At 59.6% G+C, this 17,099-nt stretch overlaps 3 protein-coding genes across 11 annotated transcripts; all 3 read left to right on the forward strand.

The window, feature by feature from the left end:
* The first annotated feature begins 1,253 nt into the window (after nucleotides 1–1,253).
* TBX10 (T-box transcription factor 10) lies at nucleotides 1,254–8,722 on the forward strand. Its single transcript, XM_074372981.1, has 8 exons — nucleotides 1,254–1,260; nucleotides 3,943–4,237; nucleotides 4,320–4,421; nucleotides 4,850–5,021; nucleotides 6,071–6,226; nucleotides 6,510–6,577; nucleotides 6,785–6,879; nucleotides 7,328–8,722. Exons 1-8 carry the CDS (start codon nucleotides 1,254–1,256, stop codon nucleotides 7,612–7,614), a joined length of 1,182 nt encoding a protein of 393 aa, XP_074229082.1. The 3' UTR covers nucleotides 7,615–8,722.
* Nucleotides 8,723–8,826: 104 nt separating this feature from the next.
* NUDT8 (nudix hydrolase 8) lies at nucleotides 8,827–11,014 on the forward strand. Its single transcript, XM_010956741.3, has 4 exons — nucleotides 8,827–9,121; nucleotides 9,803–9,935; nucleotides 10,549–10,626; nucleotides 10,703–11,014. Exons 1-4 carry the CDS (start codon nucleotides 8,928–8,930, stop codon nucleotides 10,928–10,930), a joined length of 633 nt encoding a protein of 210 aa, XP_010955043.3. The 5' UTR covers nucleotides 8,827–8,927; the 3' UTR covers nucleotides 10,931–11,014.
* Nucleotides 10,996–16,868, forward strand: LOC105070349 (double C2-like domain-containing protein gamma). Of its 9 annotated transcripts, none has more exons than XM_045517915.2 (14): nucleotides 11,018–11,156; nucleotides 11,823–11,926; nucleotides 12,146–12,336; nucleotides 12,842–12,940; nucleotides 13,039–13,207; nucleotides 13,310–13,409; nucleotides 13,564–13,643; nucleotides 13,719–13,790; nucleotides 14,026–14,135; nucleotides 14,225–14,360; nucleotides 14,452–14,505; nucleotides 15,850–16,007; nucleotides 16,103–16,184; nucleotides 16,366–16,868. In XM_045517915.2, the coding sequence occupies exons 5-14, from the start codon at nucleotides 13,175–13,177 to the stop codon at nucleotides 16,669–16,671; spliced, it is 1,131 nt and encodes a 376-aa protein (XP_045373871.2). In that variant the 5' UTR covers nucleotides 11,018–11,156; nucleotides 11,823–11,926; nucleotides 12,146–12,336; nucleotides 12,842–12,940; nucleotides 13,039–13,174; the 3' UTR covers nucleotides 16,672–16,868. The 9 variants fall into 9 exon arrangements, 8 of the variants coding, with proteins under 8 accessions (XP_074227728.1, XP_045373871.2, XP_045373872.2 ...); XM_045517916.2 differs by having other exon boundaries at nucleotides 13,606–13,643; XR_012509504.1 differs by lacking the exons at nucleotides 13,039–13,207; nucleotides 13,310–13,409 and having other exon boundaries at nucleotides 14,452–14,540; nucleotides 16,366–16,462; nucleotides 16,541–16,598.
* The last annotated feature ends 231 nt before the right edge of the window (nucleotides 16,869–17,099 follow it).

Genomic DNA, 17,099 nt, shown 5'->3' on the forward strand with positions numbered 1-17,099 from the left:
CAGCCGACTTTGGGGACGCCAGTAGAGCATGCCCAGTCCAGCCTGGCATGCTCTCGCCTGGTGCTCCCACCCGGGGGCTAGGCTGAAGTGCTCCCTCCTGGAGTAGGCTACCTGGGGATGTAGCCTGATGACCCTCCTTGGGCCATATGGCAGCAACTAGCTTTGGGGGATCCCTCGCCTCTGCCTTCCTGATCGGTGATCTGTGTGTTCCCTGAATACCCAGCGCCAAACAAGCAAGGGCAACCTGGGGAGGGGCCTGGTCAGGCTGAACAGAACAGACAGACCTGCAGGCAGAGCAGGCATGTCCCAGGGACCTCTGACCTGGGCCAGCCCCCTACCCCGTGGAGACTATGTAGGCACTGTCAACCAGGATGGGGACAGCTTATTGCTCCCCAGGCTGGGCCAGCCCATCCCAGGCAGAAGCAATTATGCAGTTAGTTCAGTTGGGGAAACTGAGGCATGGGGACTAGTAGGGACCTGCTAGCGTAGCACAGTTCATCGGGCCAAGCTGTCTGGAGGACGGGCTTCCTGCCACCCAGCCCGGGGGCTCCGCCTCTGCTTGTACTTGTGGCTGTTGCCCCCTTGCCTTTCCTGCTCAAGTTTCCCCATGATTCCACACCACTCAGGTCAGGGGTCTGGGTCCTGGTGAGAGGGCACTGCCTTGATCATTCAGCTCTCCTTTCTCCTGCTACTGCTGCGGCCCGCACCCCCCTCCCTGAAGCCTTGTCAGCCGCAGCCCCTCCAGTCAGCCAGGCCTGGGCCCCTGTGGATCGCCCAGCCCATCCTCAAGATGGGCCCCCGCCCTGCGCCTGGGCCCATTGATCAGGAATGGCTGGGGGGCTCCTAGCTGGGGAAGGGAGGAAGACAGGAGGGAGACCGGGAGGGGGAGAGGAGGCTTTGCCACATCAGAGCCTTCCCACCTGCCCTCCTCCCGCACAGCATCGTGCCTGGAGCTGGACGAGCCGAGCCAGCAGCCTCACACAGTCCACTCTGAGTGGCTTGGAGAAGGGGCCCTCAGAACCAGGGTCCCACCTGCAGAGACCAGGTGCCTGGCTCCAGTGGAGAACCAAGACCTGGGTGATCGAGGAGGGAAGGACAGTCCTGCCAGGAGACTGGAGACTGAGTGAGGGCCTGAGAGCTGAGCTGGACTGCCGAATGGACCAGGAGACCAGGAGAGGCTGATCCCGGTCCTGGCAGGCAGGGGCTCCAGCTGAGCAGCGCTTCTCCAGGAGCTGGAAGTCCAGGCTGTCCCCATGGCAGGTAAGGCGTGAACAACTAAGGCGGCCCCATGCGTGGACTCCGAGTGAGTGGGGCAGGGCAGGGACTGAGCATGGAGACCAAGGAAACCCCACTGGACTCAGGCCCTGGGCAAGAGAATGGGGCAGGGGCACCCCAGGCTGAGGCCTCAGATCCTGCCAGGGCGGAGTCAAGGGGCTGCCGGTCACTCAGGTGTAACCATGGGGGTGCTGACAGGGAGGGGAACAGAGCCATTCTGGGAGGTGAAGGCCTTCTCAGGCGTGGGCGACCTTGGGCCTGTCCCCACCCCTCTCTGGGCCTCACCCCTGTGTATCAAAGTCAGGGGCTGGGTAACTTCCTCTCCAGATCTCACTCTGTGCCTGTGGGAAACTGTCAACTCCTGAACCCAAGAGGTGCTGGCTTCTCAAGGAACTGGGCAGAGGACAGGCTCCTCCCCAGAGTTACTGAGGGTGCTGAGGGGCTGCCTGTGGACCGGGATGGGCAGGGCATGGGCTCATAGAAGACTTGGGAGCCAGTGAGCAGCCTGCGAAGTCCCCAGGCCCAGCAAAGCATATGAGCCTCCCCACCTTGGGACCCACCACCGTGGACCCCGGGGGCTGGCATCAGTTACCTGCATGATGTACCTGCCTCTGCGGGACAGCTGAGTGATGGGCAGTTGCCCATCTGATGGCCAGTCCAGGTGGTGGGGGACACCAGCTTATCCGCCCTTCATGCCCCTCTGGGGGATTTAAACCTGAGATGGTCCATCCTCTCTCAGTGAAACACACCCACCTCTAGACTCCAGGGGCTTTAGTGAGGTGCCACTTCTCAACGTGGCTTTTAGGGCTGCTAAGGATGGGAGGGACCACAGGCCTTGGGCCCCACTCTCACCAGGTACCCACTATGCACTGGCTCTAGCCAGCTGCTTCCCGCCTGGGAGCACATTACACGTTCCACCATTCCAGGAGTCTCCCTCCACCCGGCTGTCTGACCATCCATCCCTCCAGTCCCAACATTCTGCCTCTGCCCAGGGGATCTCATGGTTTTACCAGGTCTTCTGCCTCTTATGGTGCTGCTAAAACTAATGCTCTGGTTTTCAGGATGCTTATTCTAGTTTAAAATTTTTAAGGGGGGAGGGTACAGCTCAAGCAGTAGAGTGCGTGCTTAGCACGCATGAGGTCCTGGGCTCAATCCTCAGTACCTCCTCTAAAAATAAATAAATAAATAAGCCTAATTATCTCCCTCTGCCCCCCCAAATTTTTAATTGTATTAAAATACACATAACATAAAAATGACCATTTTAACCATCTTTAAGTGTTCAGTGGCTTTAAGCACATTCATATTGTTGTGCAATCATCACCACCATCCATCTCCAGAACTTTTTGCATCTTGTAAAACTGAAACTCTGTCCCCTTTAAACATTAAATCTCCATTCCCCCTCCCCGTGCCCCTGGCCCCCACCATCCTACTTTCTATGAATTTGACTACTCTGGATACCTCCTATGAGTGGAATCATATAATATTTGTCCTTTTGTGACTGGCTTGTTTCACTTGGCATAACATCCTCAAGGTTCATCCGTATTGTAGCCTGTACCACACTTTCCTCCCTTTTAAAGGCTGGATAATAATATTTCATTGTCTGTATAGACACATTCTGCTCATCCATTCATTCAGCAATGGACACTTGGGTTCATTCTACATTTTAGCTATTGTGAACAATGCTGCTATGAACACAGGTACACAGATCTGTTCAGGCCTTTGCTCTTGATTCTTTGGGTTTATACTTAAAAATGGAATTGGTGGATCACATGGTATTTCTATCTTTAATGTTCTGAGGAACCGCCAGCCTTTTCCACAGCAGCTACACCATTTTATATTCCACCAGCAAAGCACAAAGGTTCCAATGTCTCCACATCCCCGCCAACACTTGTAATTTTTCATTTTTTGTTTTCATTATTGTTTTGTTTTTGGTAATAGGCATCCTTGAGAGTATAAAATAGTATTTCATTGTAGGTAGGATTTCTTTTTAATCAGAAAGTTAGAGTGCAGCAGTTTTTGGTCAAGGCTTATGCCAGGATTGCAGATCAAAAGATGGGCTCTTTAGAAAAAAAATGAGGAGGCCAGAGCAGAAAGGTGTTAGAACTTGCTTCTGGAGGCAGGATTTGGGCGGGTTCTCGGGGTCAGAGGTGGGTGAGAGTCATTCGTGGTAATTTGGGGATCCCTATCAGCTCAGTGTTCTTAAGCTGCACCAGGCAGCCGGGTCCCCACAGAGCTGAGAAACACCCCCACCCCCAACCCCATGACCCCACATGTCCCCTCATCCATAACAGATGTCCTTTATGCAGGGCCTACTGTGTGCCAGGGTTGCTGTGTGTCCTCACAAATCCTCACATCAGCCCTGTAAGGCAGATATTAAGAACCCCTGTGACAGATGTGGAAACTGAGGCTCAGGGAGGTAAAACAATTTGCTCAAGTCCACATGGCCTCTTGATGGCTCAAAGATTCCCTGGGGAGCCAGACAGTCTCTGTCTCTGGCCTCCCTGAGCTTTAAGCGAGCATTTACCTCATGAAGTAATGCTGAGTTGGGCATCCTGTGGGAACACAGGCCTGGCAGTCAGGGAGGGCTTCCTGGAGGAAGAGGCTTCTAGGTGCAGCCTGAAAGATGAAGGCTGGCTGGGTGGAGTGGGGGTGGGTGAGGTGAACAAGAGCCCACATTCTATCTTCTCTCCCCAGCTTTCCTCTCTGCTGGCCTCAGGGTATTTGCCCCCTCGGAGACCTACACCCTGCCCACGATTAGCCCCAGCTGGGAGCCCCAGCTGGACTCCCTGTTACCATCAGACTCTTCCACTGGCTCTGCAGGGGTCCAGGCGGTGGCTGAGCCCATTGGGCAGGGCCCCAAGAACCCACATGTGTCGAGCGTGACAGTCCGGCTGGAGATGAAGGCTTTGTGGGAGGAGTTCAACCAGCTGGGCACAGAGATGATAGTCACCAAGGCAGGCAGGTATGAGTAGAGGGGGTGTGTGTGGTGGGGGCGGGGGCCAGGGTGGAGCCAGATTCTGGCAGCTGAGCGCCCCCTCCTGCAGGAGGATGTTCCCCACCTTCCAGGTGAAGATTCTGGGCATGGACACTCTGGCTGACTATGCGCTGCTCATGGATTTTGTGCCTTTGGACGACAAGAGATACAGGTCTGGGGGATGGCCGGGGGATGCAGCTCAGACCTCAGGTGCTGAGATGGGAAGGTAGACCCCTACCTGCACCTGGGGGAGGCAGGGGCCGGGCGGAGCAGTGTCAGGGAGGCCTATCCTGGAGCAGCAGTGGGGAGCCTGATGGTGGGCAGCTCAGGGCAGCCCCAGTCTGAAGTGGGCAGTGGGTGAGCCTGGGTAGGCAGGGTGGGTTAGCCCTGGGCAGCGGGTGGAGCCATGGGGAACCCAGAGCTGCACAGCACTCTTGGAGCCTCCGGTTCCCCATGTGCAGATGGAGTTGGTGCCTGGGCAGTGATGGGGACAAGGACGGCCCTGTCGCCTCATCAGTCTTGGCTCTACATAGGGGCAGCAGCAGATGAGATGTCGTAGGGTGCAGTCGGGGCACCCTCGCCATCTTGCTCTGTCCCCAGGTACGCCTTCCACAGCTCAGCCTGGCTGGTGGCAGGCAAGGCGGACCCAGCCACGCCTGGTCGTGTGCACTTCCACCCCGACTCACCGGCCAAGGGTGCACAGTGGATGCGCCAGATTGTGTCCTTTGACAAGCTCAAGCTGACCAACAACCTGCTGGATGACAACGGCCACGTGAGGCCCGGGCCACAGTGGGGAGGGGTTGGGCCAGGGCAGGGGACACTGGGGCCTGATTGTGATGAAGCCCGAAGGCCTTTGGTGCCTGATGACCTTAGTTCCCAGCACCCCTGCCTGAGTCTGATGCCAAGGCGGGGGGCCAAGTTCACCTGGCCAGGGGCTGGAGAGCAGAGGGGACTGCCCGGACAGGTAGGAACACAGCACTGCTGACACTCTGTCAAAGACCCCTGCCCTCACGGGACTCCCCTCCTGGGGTAGGGAGCAGATGATAAGAATCCAGATGTCTCAGGTGGTGATAAATGCCAGGAGAAAAAGGAAACAGAGAGGGGGCTGAGACGGAGGTGGCTGTTCAGTTCACGGGGCTCAAGGGATATCTGAAGAGAGATCCGAAGGAAGTGGAGGAAGAAGCCCATGCGTATAGAAGGGGGAGCTGTTGCAGGCAGAGGGAACAGCAAGTGCAAAGGCCCTGAGGCTAGAGAATGTTGGGGACTTTGGGAGCTTCGAGGAGGCTCCTGTGTGGCTGGAGTGGACCACGGAGGGGCAATAGGCGGGAAAGGGATCCCAGGGGCGGCCAGGGCTGATCTGCAGGGCCAGTTGGCTCCAGAGAGGATTTTGGTCTTTACTCTGCATGGGGCAGGAGTCACAGGAGGGTTCTGAGCTGCTCACTGGGGATGCTATGTGGGGAACGGGCAGAGGCACCCGGTGGAGGCGAGGAGCACAGCCAGGAGGCAGCTGAGGAAACCCAGGAGAAAGATGATGGTGGCCGGGAGGGGTGGATGCAGTGGGTGGGAGAGGTGGTCAGGTCCCGGATAATTCTGTGACAGCTGGGACATGGGAATGAGGGAAGGCCAAGCAGTAAGGATGCTCAGACACAAAGGGGCCTTTGACTAAGAACTGCAGTCTCTCAAGCCCAGACCCGGCACCACCATTTCAAGATGGGCTGCGGGCTCAGGGCTGCCTTTTCCCGGGGGGAAAAGGGCTTCAGCCTCAGTGAGGGTTTGTGGCTGCGCCCCACCCCTGCACACCCACTTCCGCACCCCCCACAGATCATCCTCAACTCTATGCACCGCTACCAGCCCCGCTTCCACGTGGTCTTCGTGGACCCACGCAAAGACAGTGAGCGCTATGCCCAGGAGAACTTTAAGTCCTTTGTCTTCACGGAGACCCAGTTCACGGCTGTGACAGCATATCAGAACCATCGGGTGGGTCAGGCCACAGCTCATGAGGCAGCTGCCAGCCCATTTCACAGCGGGGAGACTAAGGCCCCAGGCTCTTAGGCCCCTCCTGCATACAGACCCCTGTCCTCCCCTCCCTCCCTGGGACTCAGTGGGTATCTGTCCACAGTCATTCCCCTGCCTTCACGCTCACTGGTTCTGTGGTTCCTCCAGATTGGGGGGTCCTGGGAGGAGAGGGTGGCTGAGCCTGGGGCCCCACAGCCTTTCCCCAGCTCAGAGCTGGCTCATAACTACAGTTTCTCCCCTGCAGATCACTCAGCTGAAAATTGCCAGCAACCCTTTTGCCAAGGGCTTTAGGGAGAGTGACCCGGACTCCTGGTACTGTCTGGCCCCGGCCAACCCTGCCCACCTGCCCTAACCCATCCCCTCACCCCAGGCATCTCCTAAGGCTTTGGCTCCTGACCCTCTTTCAGGGTCTCATCCACTGGCTTGTCCTGGGATCCCACTGTCTGACTCTGACCATGACCCTTGGCCTAGGTTCTCCACCTTGACCCCTGCCCCCATTCCTGCTTGCCACACCTTCAGGACTGTATCTCCAAGGCCCCTGCTCAGCGTCCCAACCCAGAGTCGCAGCAGCCTCAGCCCTTGCCTGCTGAAGGGCTCTCCAGAGCAGGAGAAAGGTCAGCCCCCAGGCCACAGGCACAGTGGGACGAGAGCCGGCACTGTGGGCAGGAAGTGAGGGGACAGGGCCACCAGGCCTCCAGGAAGGGGTTTCAGCATGTTCAGCAAGCTCACTGGGCATCTGTGTGAACAGAGACGGGGAGGCAGAGATTTTGGAGACAATGTGGGACCCAGAGCAGAAAGACCAGGGCAGTGATAAGGTGCTGAGAGCAGAGGGAAGGAGGGTCACGTAGGCTTCCTGGAGGAGGTGGTTCCCAAGCTGGGGCTTGGAGGACTGGGAAGGGTTTGGACAGAGGGAGAAGGTGGGGAAGAAATCTCTGGAATATAGAAGAGAAAGAGCAAAGACTAAGAGGTGGGCAACTTGGGATGGGAGGAGCAGGAAAGGGGACAGGCAGGCTGAGGGTGTGAGGGGAGGTCTGGGGTCCACTCAGACCATTTCCTCCCTAGACCCCAACAAAGCTCCAGCCTTCACCTCCAGGACCCCTGCCAGGCTCCACCATCAGCTGCTGGCTCCCCCTGAGGCTCTCCTGGCCCCAGCCATCTACCGGCCCCTCAACTACCAGGGCCTGTACCGTGGAGCCTCAAGCCGCCTCCGAATCCCAAGGGCCCGGCCAACACCATACCCCATCCCCAATATTCAGGATGACAGGGGTCAGGGGGTGCCCCTCCCAGCTGGGCTGGGGCTCCTCCCCTCCACCGCTGTGTGCCCAGGGGCTGGCCAGGACCCACAGTAATGGTGGGGGCCCTGTGAACAGAGTCCTCTTACCCTGGACCCCAGACTCACCTCTGCAGAGACCCCCTTCCCCTCACTTGGAGAGAGCAGGGCAGGTGGAAACCCAGAGAGGGAAGCTACCTGCCCAAAGTCACAACAAGGCTGAGCTGGTGCCAGGCTTGGAACCAGGCCCCCTACCTCACAACCTGCCCCCTTCTGCCTTGGGGGTGACTCTTCCAAGCCCTGCTTTACCTCTCTTTTCCCCCCAACATTAAATCATTTGGCATGAGTGGTCAGAGCACTTCTGTCCTCAGAGGTCAAGGTGGAGGGACTCAGGAATGCCCACACCCGAGTGTGGCCTGCAGATATCTCAAAGCTCTGCCCAGTGCTGTTGGGATCCCTGGGAGCACAGAGTGATAGTCAACGTGGGGATACAAGCTGTGAGGGAGGCTGTGTTCCTGCTCTCTGCCTGTGTGCCCCAATGAGGACCGCCACCACAGCTCAGGGAGGCACCTGTTCAAAGTGGAAGCAAAGCATGGGACACCTGCCATTCCATGTTTAGATGTTATGCCCAAAGCGAGGGTCGCCTGGTGCCTGGAGGGGTCAGAGTTTTACAAAGAGGTGCAGAGCACCATAGGCAGTGACTCCAAGGGTCAAGGGGTGGGGGGGAGTTTGAGAATCCGATCAAGACTCAAGGCAGGAGAGCTTCTAGAGAAAGTGACATTTGAACCAACACCTATGGGAGTAAAAACTGCAGAGGCGGAAAAAAAATGAGCTCCCGGCGGTGGGAAAAGCAAGGCGAAGGCCTGGGGCTGAAGTGAGTCCCTTGGGGCGAGAGGGAGCGGCGCGCACCACCCAGAGGAACCAAGGGAGAAGGCCTGGAGCGTGGGGAGGGCAAGGGACTCCCAGGGCGGCTCGGCCTCCTGGTGGGGTCTCATAGACCCCCCACTAAACGCCGACTCCGAACATCTGGCGCACTTCCTTTGAGGTCCCGTATACCTCGGGCGAGAAGGAACACGGGGCCCGGCGGGGCCTCAACGGCCAGACACCCCGACTCCCGTGCTCGGTGACGCACTTCGAACCACCCAGGCCAGCCCTTCTGCCCGCAGCTCAGGCCTTTTCCGGCCCCGCCCCATCACTCGCTCCTGCCGGCCCCGCCCCCTTTACTAGGTCGGGGTCTGTGGGCGTGGCCGGCGCCGCTGGGAAGCCACCACGGGGCGGGGCGACTCCTCCCGCGGTCCCCGCCCAGATCCCGGAGAGACCTGGGAGTGTGCGCACTGCCCCTTCCCTCGCGCGGCCCGGTGCCCTCGTTGTCCTGGCCGTGCTGGGCCGGACATGCTTTCCGACTGCCTGTCGGCGGAGGGCGAGCGGCGCTGCCGACGGCTGCTGGCGGGGGCCACGGCCCGGCTCCGCGCTCGGCCCGCGGCGGCCGCCGTACTCGTGCCGCTGTGCTCGGTGCGCGGGGTTCCGGCGTTGCTCTACACGCTGCGGTCCAGCCGTCTGGCCGGGAGGCACAAGGGTGACGTCAGGTACACCGGCCGGGAAATCCTCTCCCTTTTGGAGGAGCCCTTTGAACCCCGGCGACTGCAGGGTCGTGGGCAAGGCACCAAGCCTCTCTGAGCCTCCATGGCCGCCTCGGTAGACTGGGTCCGGGGAGAGCGACTCCGCCCGCGGACTGCGGCCAGGAGTCAGCGACCCGCGTCCCTTCGCCCCGAACCTGGCGCCGCAGGAGCTCCTGCCCGGGCGCTGCGCGGATCCTTCGATGTGCGTCCCGCGCCACTTCTGACGGGGACACCTCTCAGATCTGTGTCCCACTTCTAAAAAGGCAGGACCGCGCCCTCTTATGGTGACTCTGGAGAGATTCGGGTCCAGAGCCCAGGAAGCACTCGGGGCTGGGCTGCCGCGTGTCCCGCCCTGGCCCCGCCCCCGGCGGGAACTGGGGACATCATAGGGTTAATGTCAGCTCCACCAAGGCCACCATAAGCAGAGTTTGTGTGTCTGAGCCCCAGGGCCCCTCTCCCTTACCCTCGTTGCTCAGGGAGGTAAACTGAGCTTGGCGAGGTCATGTGGCTTGCCCAGCCCTCTCTGCAAACTAGGGGCAGAGACAGACGTTATTTAGGTGGGTCATTAGCCCTCTGCCACAGCTGCCACCACCACCATCCCTCCATGGCCTCAACAGCCCAAGAACCAGGCTCCCTGTGCCTGTTCAGTTTCCCAGGTGGCAAGCGTGATCCCACTGACCGGGATGTGGTTCAGACAGCCCTGAGGGAGACTCGTGAGGAGCTGGGCCTTGTGGTGCCTGAGGAGCATGTGTGGGGTGTCCTGCGGCCCTTGCAGGACCAGGTAAGCCCACCAGGCCCTGAGGCCACCACCAGCCCTTACCCCATGCACCGACTGTGCTTGCCCTAGGCTAGAAGCAGGGACCCCGGGGACAAGGAGAGTGGTCATGGGCTCCAGCAGTCTCGCAGTGCGGTGGAGCCCCAGACACCAGCCTGGCAGTTGTGTTCCGTCCTCACACAACCCGTCGGGAAGGGGTCGGGGTATTTTACCCCCTTTCACAGGGTCTACTGAGGCTCAGGTCCTGGGTTGGAGGTAGCCCACCCCCACATGCCCACAGGTGAGCCAGCTCTGCTCAGCTTGGTGGATAAAGGTTAGGGAATGCTTTGAAGGGTAGGCAGGGACTGAATGACAATGGGGAGATTTTAGGGTAATGAAAGTAAGGGAAGGTTGTCCTGAGTAGAGGGACCAGTCTGCAAAGGCCCAGAGGCCTGAATGCATCTAGTGGATTTTGTGAAACTGAGTCAGTCAGCATGGCTGAGCAAGCCCAAGGGCAGGGGCCAGGTGGACCTGGCCTGCACTGAAGGCCTCTGAAGTCTTCCTTTCAGGTCCCCTTCTCAGCCCCAAAGCCCCACTGAGGCCACGCCTCCCCTGACTGCCCGCCCTCCTCTTGTCTCAGCCAAAGGCCTCTGTGGTGCCAGTGCTTGCTGGCGTGGGCCCGCTGGATCTCCAGAGCCTCAGGCCCAACCCCGAGGAGGTGAGTAGCGGAATGCTGGGTGGGGAGCTGCAGTAGCCAGTGCTCTGTCTACCTTCTCGCTGCCTCCTGCCCACAGGTGGATGAAGTGTTTGCACTGCCCCTGGCCCACCTGCTGCAGGCGCAGAACCAGGGCTATACCCACTTCTGCCATGGTGGCCACTTCCGCTACACACTGCCCGTCTTCCTGCATGGGCCACACCGTATTTGGGGGCTCACAGCCGTCATCACCGAGTTCGCCCTGCAGCTGCTGGCACCTGGCACCTACCAGCCTTGCCTGGCTGGCCCTGAGCTGCCCAAGGGCTGAAGGTCTGGCCCTGATCAATCCCTGCCTTTGCCCTGTGGGGCCAGCTCCACTCCAGGACTGAATAAAGAGACTTTACCACCTCCATGGCAACTGCATCTTCTGCACTGGTACCCTGACCTTGGGGAGACACCCTGGAACATCTGGCCTCCTGGCTGGAGTGCCTCTGGATAATCACACTGTCACCCACAGCAGTGGGCATCTGCTGTGAGCACGTACTGTGTGCTAGGTGCCTGGTGTCTTTTCTCTTATTTCACCCTCACCACAGCCCTGTGAGGTGGGGCCGGCTCTGTCCCTGGCTGGTGAGACTGGGGCTTAGGCAGGGCAGACACCTTACCCAAGATCACCTCAATTTGGGATTTGAACCAGGCCCTCCCTGACTCCAGAGCCCAAACTCCTAGCCACTGTACCTGTTCCCTCTTCCTTGCTGGGCTGACCCTGTCCCACGTCCCTGACCCTGTTACTGCAAAGCTCTAACATGCTGAGCTCCCACCATGTCCCAGGTGTTGTGCTGCGGCCACATCTATGCACCATCCAGATCCTACTCTGCCTTCTGGGGGTGCTCAGACTGAGGGAGACCTTAGACCAGGTCATACAGATAATCATGTGACTGCACATTAATTACTCACAGATAATAATATAATTGTATATCAGTCATGCAGGCCAGGGTTCTATGAGAGAGTTGAAGGAGTAGGCAGTCTGGACCTTGACATGGTGGACTGGGCAGTATTAGGCAAGACAAGTCCACTCACTAGCTGACTTTGCCAAAAGAGGAATGGTAATTACAAACTCCAGAGCTAGGCATAGCTGGATCCAGGAGCTTAGGGGTGCTCTTTCTCTTTCTGTGCTTTCTGCTGTATTGGCCTCACTCTCAGGAGCATCCTCTACTCCACAGGGATGAGAGGTGAGGAGAGGGCCACAGCTCTAGGACAGCACGGTACCAGCGTCCCATCAACAGAAAACGGAGTTTCTCTTTCTGGGCCAGTCTATCCCACAATGGTACTTTATTGGCCTGCTTTGGGTTACATGCCTTTCCCTGAGCCTGTCACATGGCTGCCAGATTTGGAATTCATTGATTGGCAGGGTCTGGGGCACAGGCCTGGGGAGCAGGGGGAACCTCCTGGACTGAGAGTACAGAAGGGGTGGCCCCTACAAGACCACGGGGAAGAGACAGAGGGAAGGTTGAACAGGTAAAAAGCCCATCACTTTTCCCTGTAGAGAGCGACCTTGGGACCAAAGGTAAGCAGGAGCAGGCCAGGTCAAAGGGCAAGAGAGGAAGCAGAAGGAGCAGCACATGCACAAAGCTTGCAGTGTTCAAGGAAACCAAGAGGAGAAATGTGGACACGGGGCGAAGGGCCCACCACTCCAGGCCCGCTGTGTGGTGCCCAGGGGACACGCCTCAGTGATGGGTGAGGATTTTATTCCAAGCTGGGGAAGGGGGAGAGAGGCGAAGTGGTCTGATTCCTGTTTTAAAAAGCTTGAGTCACAAGGGGACCAGATTGTGAGCCCTCCCATCTCACCTTCCCATGCGCATGTGTGCCCTCCACACTTCCCCAAGTGCCCCGCACCCCTCCCCCTGCCCACACACCTCCCCACTGCTCCCTCCCCTGCACCCCCTCTGTCTCACCTACCCGCTCCTCCCCACACCCCCTCCCTCTGCCCCTCACACCCCTTGTGTCACCTCTGGCCCTCCAGTCTGGCCCTCCCAGTCACCTGGGAGCAGGGCCACATGATGGAGGTAAAAATAACTCTGACAGTGTGTGAATGGCTGGGGTGGGGAGGAAGCGGGGGCGAGGAGGAGGGAGGCTGAGCCCACACACCAGGGAAGGGACCCTGGGGGTGGGGGACAGGGAGATGCTAGTCTCCTGGGCCTGAAGATGGGTCCTGAGTCCCGCCCCTTCCCCTCCCCAACAGCCATGCTCTGGCTCTCTTGTGGGTCACCTCAAGTCAGGCGCACACCCAGCGCCAGCAGGGAACCAGAGCACCAGAGTGGGTGGAGGAGCTCTCAGAGCGGTAAGTAGCCCAGCTGGCCTTACTCTAACTGCAAGGGGGCCCCCTTTCGGGCTGGAGCCCCCCACCCCACCAGCCTTGACCTTGCGCTCTGTCCTCAGGTCCCAGCTGCTGCCCAGAACCCCCCTGGGCGCCTTCGGTGATGCCTCTTTGCCCTTGTCTGGTTGACCTGGTGCATGCCCCTCATCTCCAGTCCGCACTGGCTCCTCTGAGTCCCGCCCCCACGTCCAAGCCCCCATGGCGGGCAGGGGGACAGCGAGCCGGGGGCGGGTGAGCATGCAGGAGCACATGGCTATCTATGTGAGCCCAGGCCCCATCCGGCCCATCCACCTCATTTCCGACTACTTCCCACACTTTAACCCCTTCGCTTAGCCCACCCTGCACACTCCAGACCCACGCCCTACAGTGACCCCCGCCATCTGCTCTACACCCCAGCTGGACCCAGAGCCAGAGGGAGACTCAGACGACAGCAGTGAGTGGGGGCGGGGGACAAGGGGGACACTGGGCCCAGCCAGGATGGGGTCTGGGGCATCCCACACCACCCACCAGGAAGGGGCAGGGCGGGAGTCATGGTGCCGTGGTGGGGGTTGAGGCAGAAGCTGACCCTTCCTGCCACCTGCCCTTAGCTACCCTTGGCACCCTCGAGTTCACGCTCCTTTTTGATGCAGACAACAGCACCCTGCACTGCACAGCACACCGTGCCCAGGTGAGGATGGGGTTGGCATCCCTGGGCCCTGGGCCTGGGCCACAGGCCTGTCCTACATCCACTCTCTCTTCCCAGGGCCTCAAGCCACCGGCCTCAGGCTCCGTGGACACCTATGTCAAAGCCAATCTGCTGCCAGGGGCCAGCAAGGTGAGAGGGAGCTGCAGGCCTCCACTGCTGCCCCTTGGCTGCACACTCGGCCTGGGGCACCCACCTGGCCTGCCATGCCCCTCCTCCCCTGGACATCAGGCAGAGAGTTCCCCATTGCTGGGATGTGCACCTAGAGGCCCTGTCAGGGAGAGGGGCTGGGAGTGGGTCCGGGAATGGGGCCAGGGTGAGGCCCTGGGGCCTGAGAAGGCTCTGACCCTCCCTGCCCGGTCCTCAGGCCAGCCAGCTGCGGACACGCACGGTTCGGGGCACAAGGGGGCCTGTCTGGGAGGAGACACTCACCTATCATGGCTTCACCCTCCAGGACGCCCAGCGCAAGACCCTGTGGTGAGGATTGGGCCTGGGCTACAAGGGGGCAGGACCCACCCGGGGATGGGGTGTGTTGCCTGGCCAGGTCTGACCTGGGTGGCCATCAGGCTGTGCATGTGTGAGGACCCATGGCTGCGGCAACGGCGGCGGGCGACTCCACTTGGGGAGCTGCAGGTGCCCCTGAGGAAGCTGGTGCCCAACCGAGCCAGGAGCTTCAATGTGTGTCTGGAGAAGCGGAGGCTGGTGAGTGGGGCTGGCGCATAGGGTGGGACAGGGGGTCAGGGAGGGAGCCAGGCAGCGTCCAGCCAAAGTGACCGGCTCTCTGCTCTTTCAGACTAAGAGGCCCAAGAGCCTGGATGCAGCATGTGGCATGTCTCTGTACGAGGAGGTAGGACGGCGGGACCCACACAGGGATGGAGGCGGGTAGGTAGGTCTGGGGCAGCCCAGGCTGAAATGTGGCAGGCAGGGGCCGATGTGGGCTTGGAAGGCGTCTAGGCCCAGGCAAGCTTGGAGAAACCGAGGCCATCTCTCTCACACTCACGGTCCCAGGGAATAGCCAGGCCCTCGTGGCTGGGCAGAGAGGGGAGGAACCCAGAGGAACAGTGGGGCACTGGCACAAGTAAAGCTCTCAAGAGCAGAGACACAGGCCAGCTTGATGCAGTGGCTGAAACTGGTGGAATCTGGCCAAGCTGGAGGGCAGGTCAAGGTGCAGGAAAAGAATGGACATGCTGAGGTCCCACAGCTGCTAGGTCTGCCCTTGGGGTAATGTGGGTGCCATTCCTGGGGCTAGACAGGCCCTTGTCAGGAGGCAGTGAAAGTGACTGCAAGGGATCTGCAGTGGGTAACCAAAGACCTGGTCAGAACCCCTGCAGCCCAGCAGGCACCCAGCACCGGCAAGGCTGAGGCAGGTCCCTCCCCAGCTCCTCCAGGATCAAGGGCCAGGTGCTGCTGCCCTGCCCCCTAGTGGAGCCACACATAGCTGCTGCAGCTCTCAATCAGGGCCAGGCTGGTGAGTCCCACCAGGTGGGGCGGGCACCTGCGACAAGCACTTCCTGTTCCAGACCCCCGACCAGTACACAGCAGCCCCGTGGTGCATGGTGGGTGCTCACAGAGCACTCCCTTACTGAGAGCTGAATTCAAGCAAGGTGGTTGAGCTTTCTGGAAATCAAATTCCATGTTAAGTGTGGGAGAAACATATTCTTTCCAGGCATCCTCCCTGAGTCCTCTTGGAAGTACCAGGGGCTGAGTGTGGCAAAAGACATTCAGAACCTGGTCCCCTGGGCGGTGGGGTGAGGAGGGTGGGTTTTGTAGATGAAGAGACCTGTATGTGCTTGGGTGGAGAACAGACTCTGAGAGCTGCTTCCGAGGCAGGAGACCTGCCCCACAGGAGGGTGGTGATGGGCACTTAATGGAAGGCCACTAGGAAGTTCCTAGCATGTTTGTGGCCCTTAGGGACATCAGTTCCCTTCCCCTCCAGACAGAGATGCACTGAACTGACTGGTCGCGTGACCTGGGCAAGCCCCTCCCCTCCTCAGGCCCTGGAGAGTACAGCTGACCTGGAATTTCCCTTCCAGGGCACTAAGCCAGTGGCTGTTTCTGGAAATTGAATCATGAAATCTAATCACTGGCCCTCAATATCTCTGCAGCCAGTTTTGTTCCCACATCCGGGCCCACACTGGTGGGTGGCTGGGCTGTGGGTCACCCGGGGGCTGACCCCAGCCTACCCCTGCAGGACGAGGTGGAGGTGGAGGCAGCTGGGGAGGACCGCGGGCGCATCCTGCTGTCTCTGTGCTACAGTTCTCAGCGCGGCGGGCTGCTGGTGGGTGTGCTGCGCTGTGCCCACCTTGCCCCCATGGACGCCAACGGCTACTTGGACCCCTTTGTCCGCCTGTAAGTGTGAACAGGGGTGGGCAGGTGGGTTCCTTAGAGCCCCTCTGGAGCTAACCTCTCCAGGGCCACACCTAACCCCACCCCATCCTTCCCAGTTTCCTGCATCCAAATGTGGGGAAGAAATCTAAATACAAGACCAGTGTTTGGAAGAAGACCCTGAACCCTGAGTTCAACGAGGTAGGCCAGGGCCGATGGGGCACTCCTGGCTGCTGGGGGTGAAGGGGAGGTCAGCATCCTGCCTCAGTCAGAAAGCACTAGTCCTGGCTAATCTGAGCCATTCACCTGCCTGAGTCTGTTTCTGAAGTTGTGAAGAACCCAAGGCCACCTCCTTCCTGCCTTTCTGCCCTCTTCCCTGCAGGAATTCTTTTATGCAGGCCCAAGGGAGGAGCTGGCCCAGAAGACGCTGCTGGTATCAGTATGGGATTATGACCTGGGCACAGCCGACGATTTCATTGGTGAGTGGGAATGCGGGGTCGCTGGAGTTGGGGGCCCAATGGGCTCCCACATGGCTCCTGACCTGTCCCCCAACCCAGGCGGGGTGCAACTGAGTAGCCAGGCCAGTGGGGAGTGCCAGCAGCACTGGCATGAATGCCTGGGCCACAGTAACCACCAACTGGAGCTGTGGCACCCACTGGACAGTGCGCCCCTCCAGCTCAGCGACTAGTAGGGGCACCCGGCTTGGCCCTGCTCTCTGCCTCTCCCCTAGACTGACCCACAGCAGTGTCCATGGAGCTGCGAGGACCTGGGGCTGCCTCACCCACGATGCCCAGCCCCTAGTCAATTTCTCCCTTCCTTCTGCCTGTTCAAACTCACCCCACTGCCAAATCATGAAGCAAGAATAAACCTCTCCTCCAAACCAGACCAGACAGCCTGTTCTTTCCCTGCCCGTCGCCTCACAGGGCAGAGTGGGCCGATTCTTGCTCCCACCTTGCAGAGGGTTGTGCTGGGCCAGGCCCAGGTCTGGACCATAGGCCAGTTTGCCCCTCCCAACCCCTGCTTCCTGCACTGAGGGACAAATGCTCAGGGTGGTCTAGGACAGACTAACCCAGAGGAAGCCAAGATGTAAATTCACAACAGGACCTTGTGCTGACC

The sequence above is a fragment of the Camelus bactrianus genome, chromosome 10, assembly GCF_048773025.1.
Source record: "Camelus bactrianus isolate YW-2024 breed Bactrian camel chromosome 10, ASM4877302v1, whole genome shotgun sequence".
Classification (NCBI taxonomy): domain Eukaryota; kingdom Metazoa; phylum Chordata; class Mammalia; order Artiodactyla; family Camelidae; genus Camelus; species Camelus bactrianus.

Coding starts and splice junctions, on each gene's coding strand:
- LOC105070349 (XM_074371627.1), top strand. CDS start 12,222: ATGCACAAAGCTTGCAGTGTTCAAGGAAACCAAGAGGAGAAATGTGGA. Junction 12,941..13,563: donor GTGGAGGAGCTCTCAGAGCG/GTAAGTAGCCCA, acceptor ACCTGCCCTTAG/CTACCCTTGGCACCCTCGAG. Junction 14,361..14,451: donor GTCTGGAGAAGCGGAGGCTG/GTGAGTGGGGCT, acceptor CTGCTCTTTCAG/ACTAAGAGGCCCAAGAGCCT.
- TBX10 (XM_074372981.1), top strand. Junction 4,238..4,319: donor ATAGTCACCAAGGCAGGCAG/GTATGAGTAGAG, acceptor CCCCTCCTGCAG/GAGGATGTTCCCCACCTTCC. Junction 6,578..6,784: donor GAGAGTGACCCGGACTCCTG/GTACTGTCTGGC, acceptor CCACACCTTCAG/GACTGTATCTCCAAGGCCCC.
- NUDT8 (XM_010956741.3), top strand. CDS start 8,928: ATGCTTTCCGACTGCCTGTCGGCGGAGGGCGAGCGGCGCTGCCGACGG. Junction 9,936..10,548: donor TGCGGCCCTTGCAGGACCAG/GTAAGCCCACCA, acceptor CTCTTGTCTCAG/CCAAAGGCCTCTGTGGTGCC. Junction 10,627..10,702: donor TCAGGCCCAACCCCGAGGAG/GTGAGTAGCGGA, acceptor TCCTGCCCACAG/GTGGATGAAGTGTTTGCACT.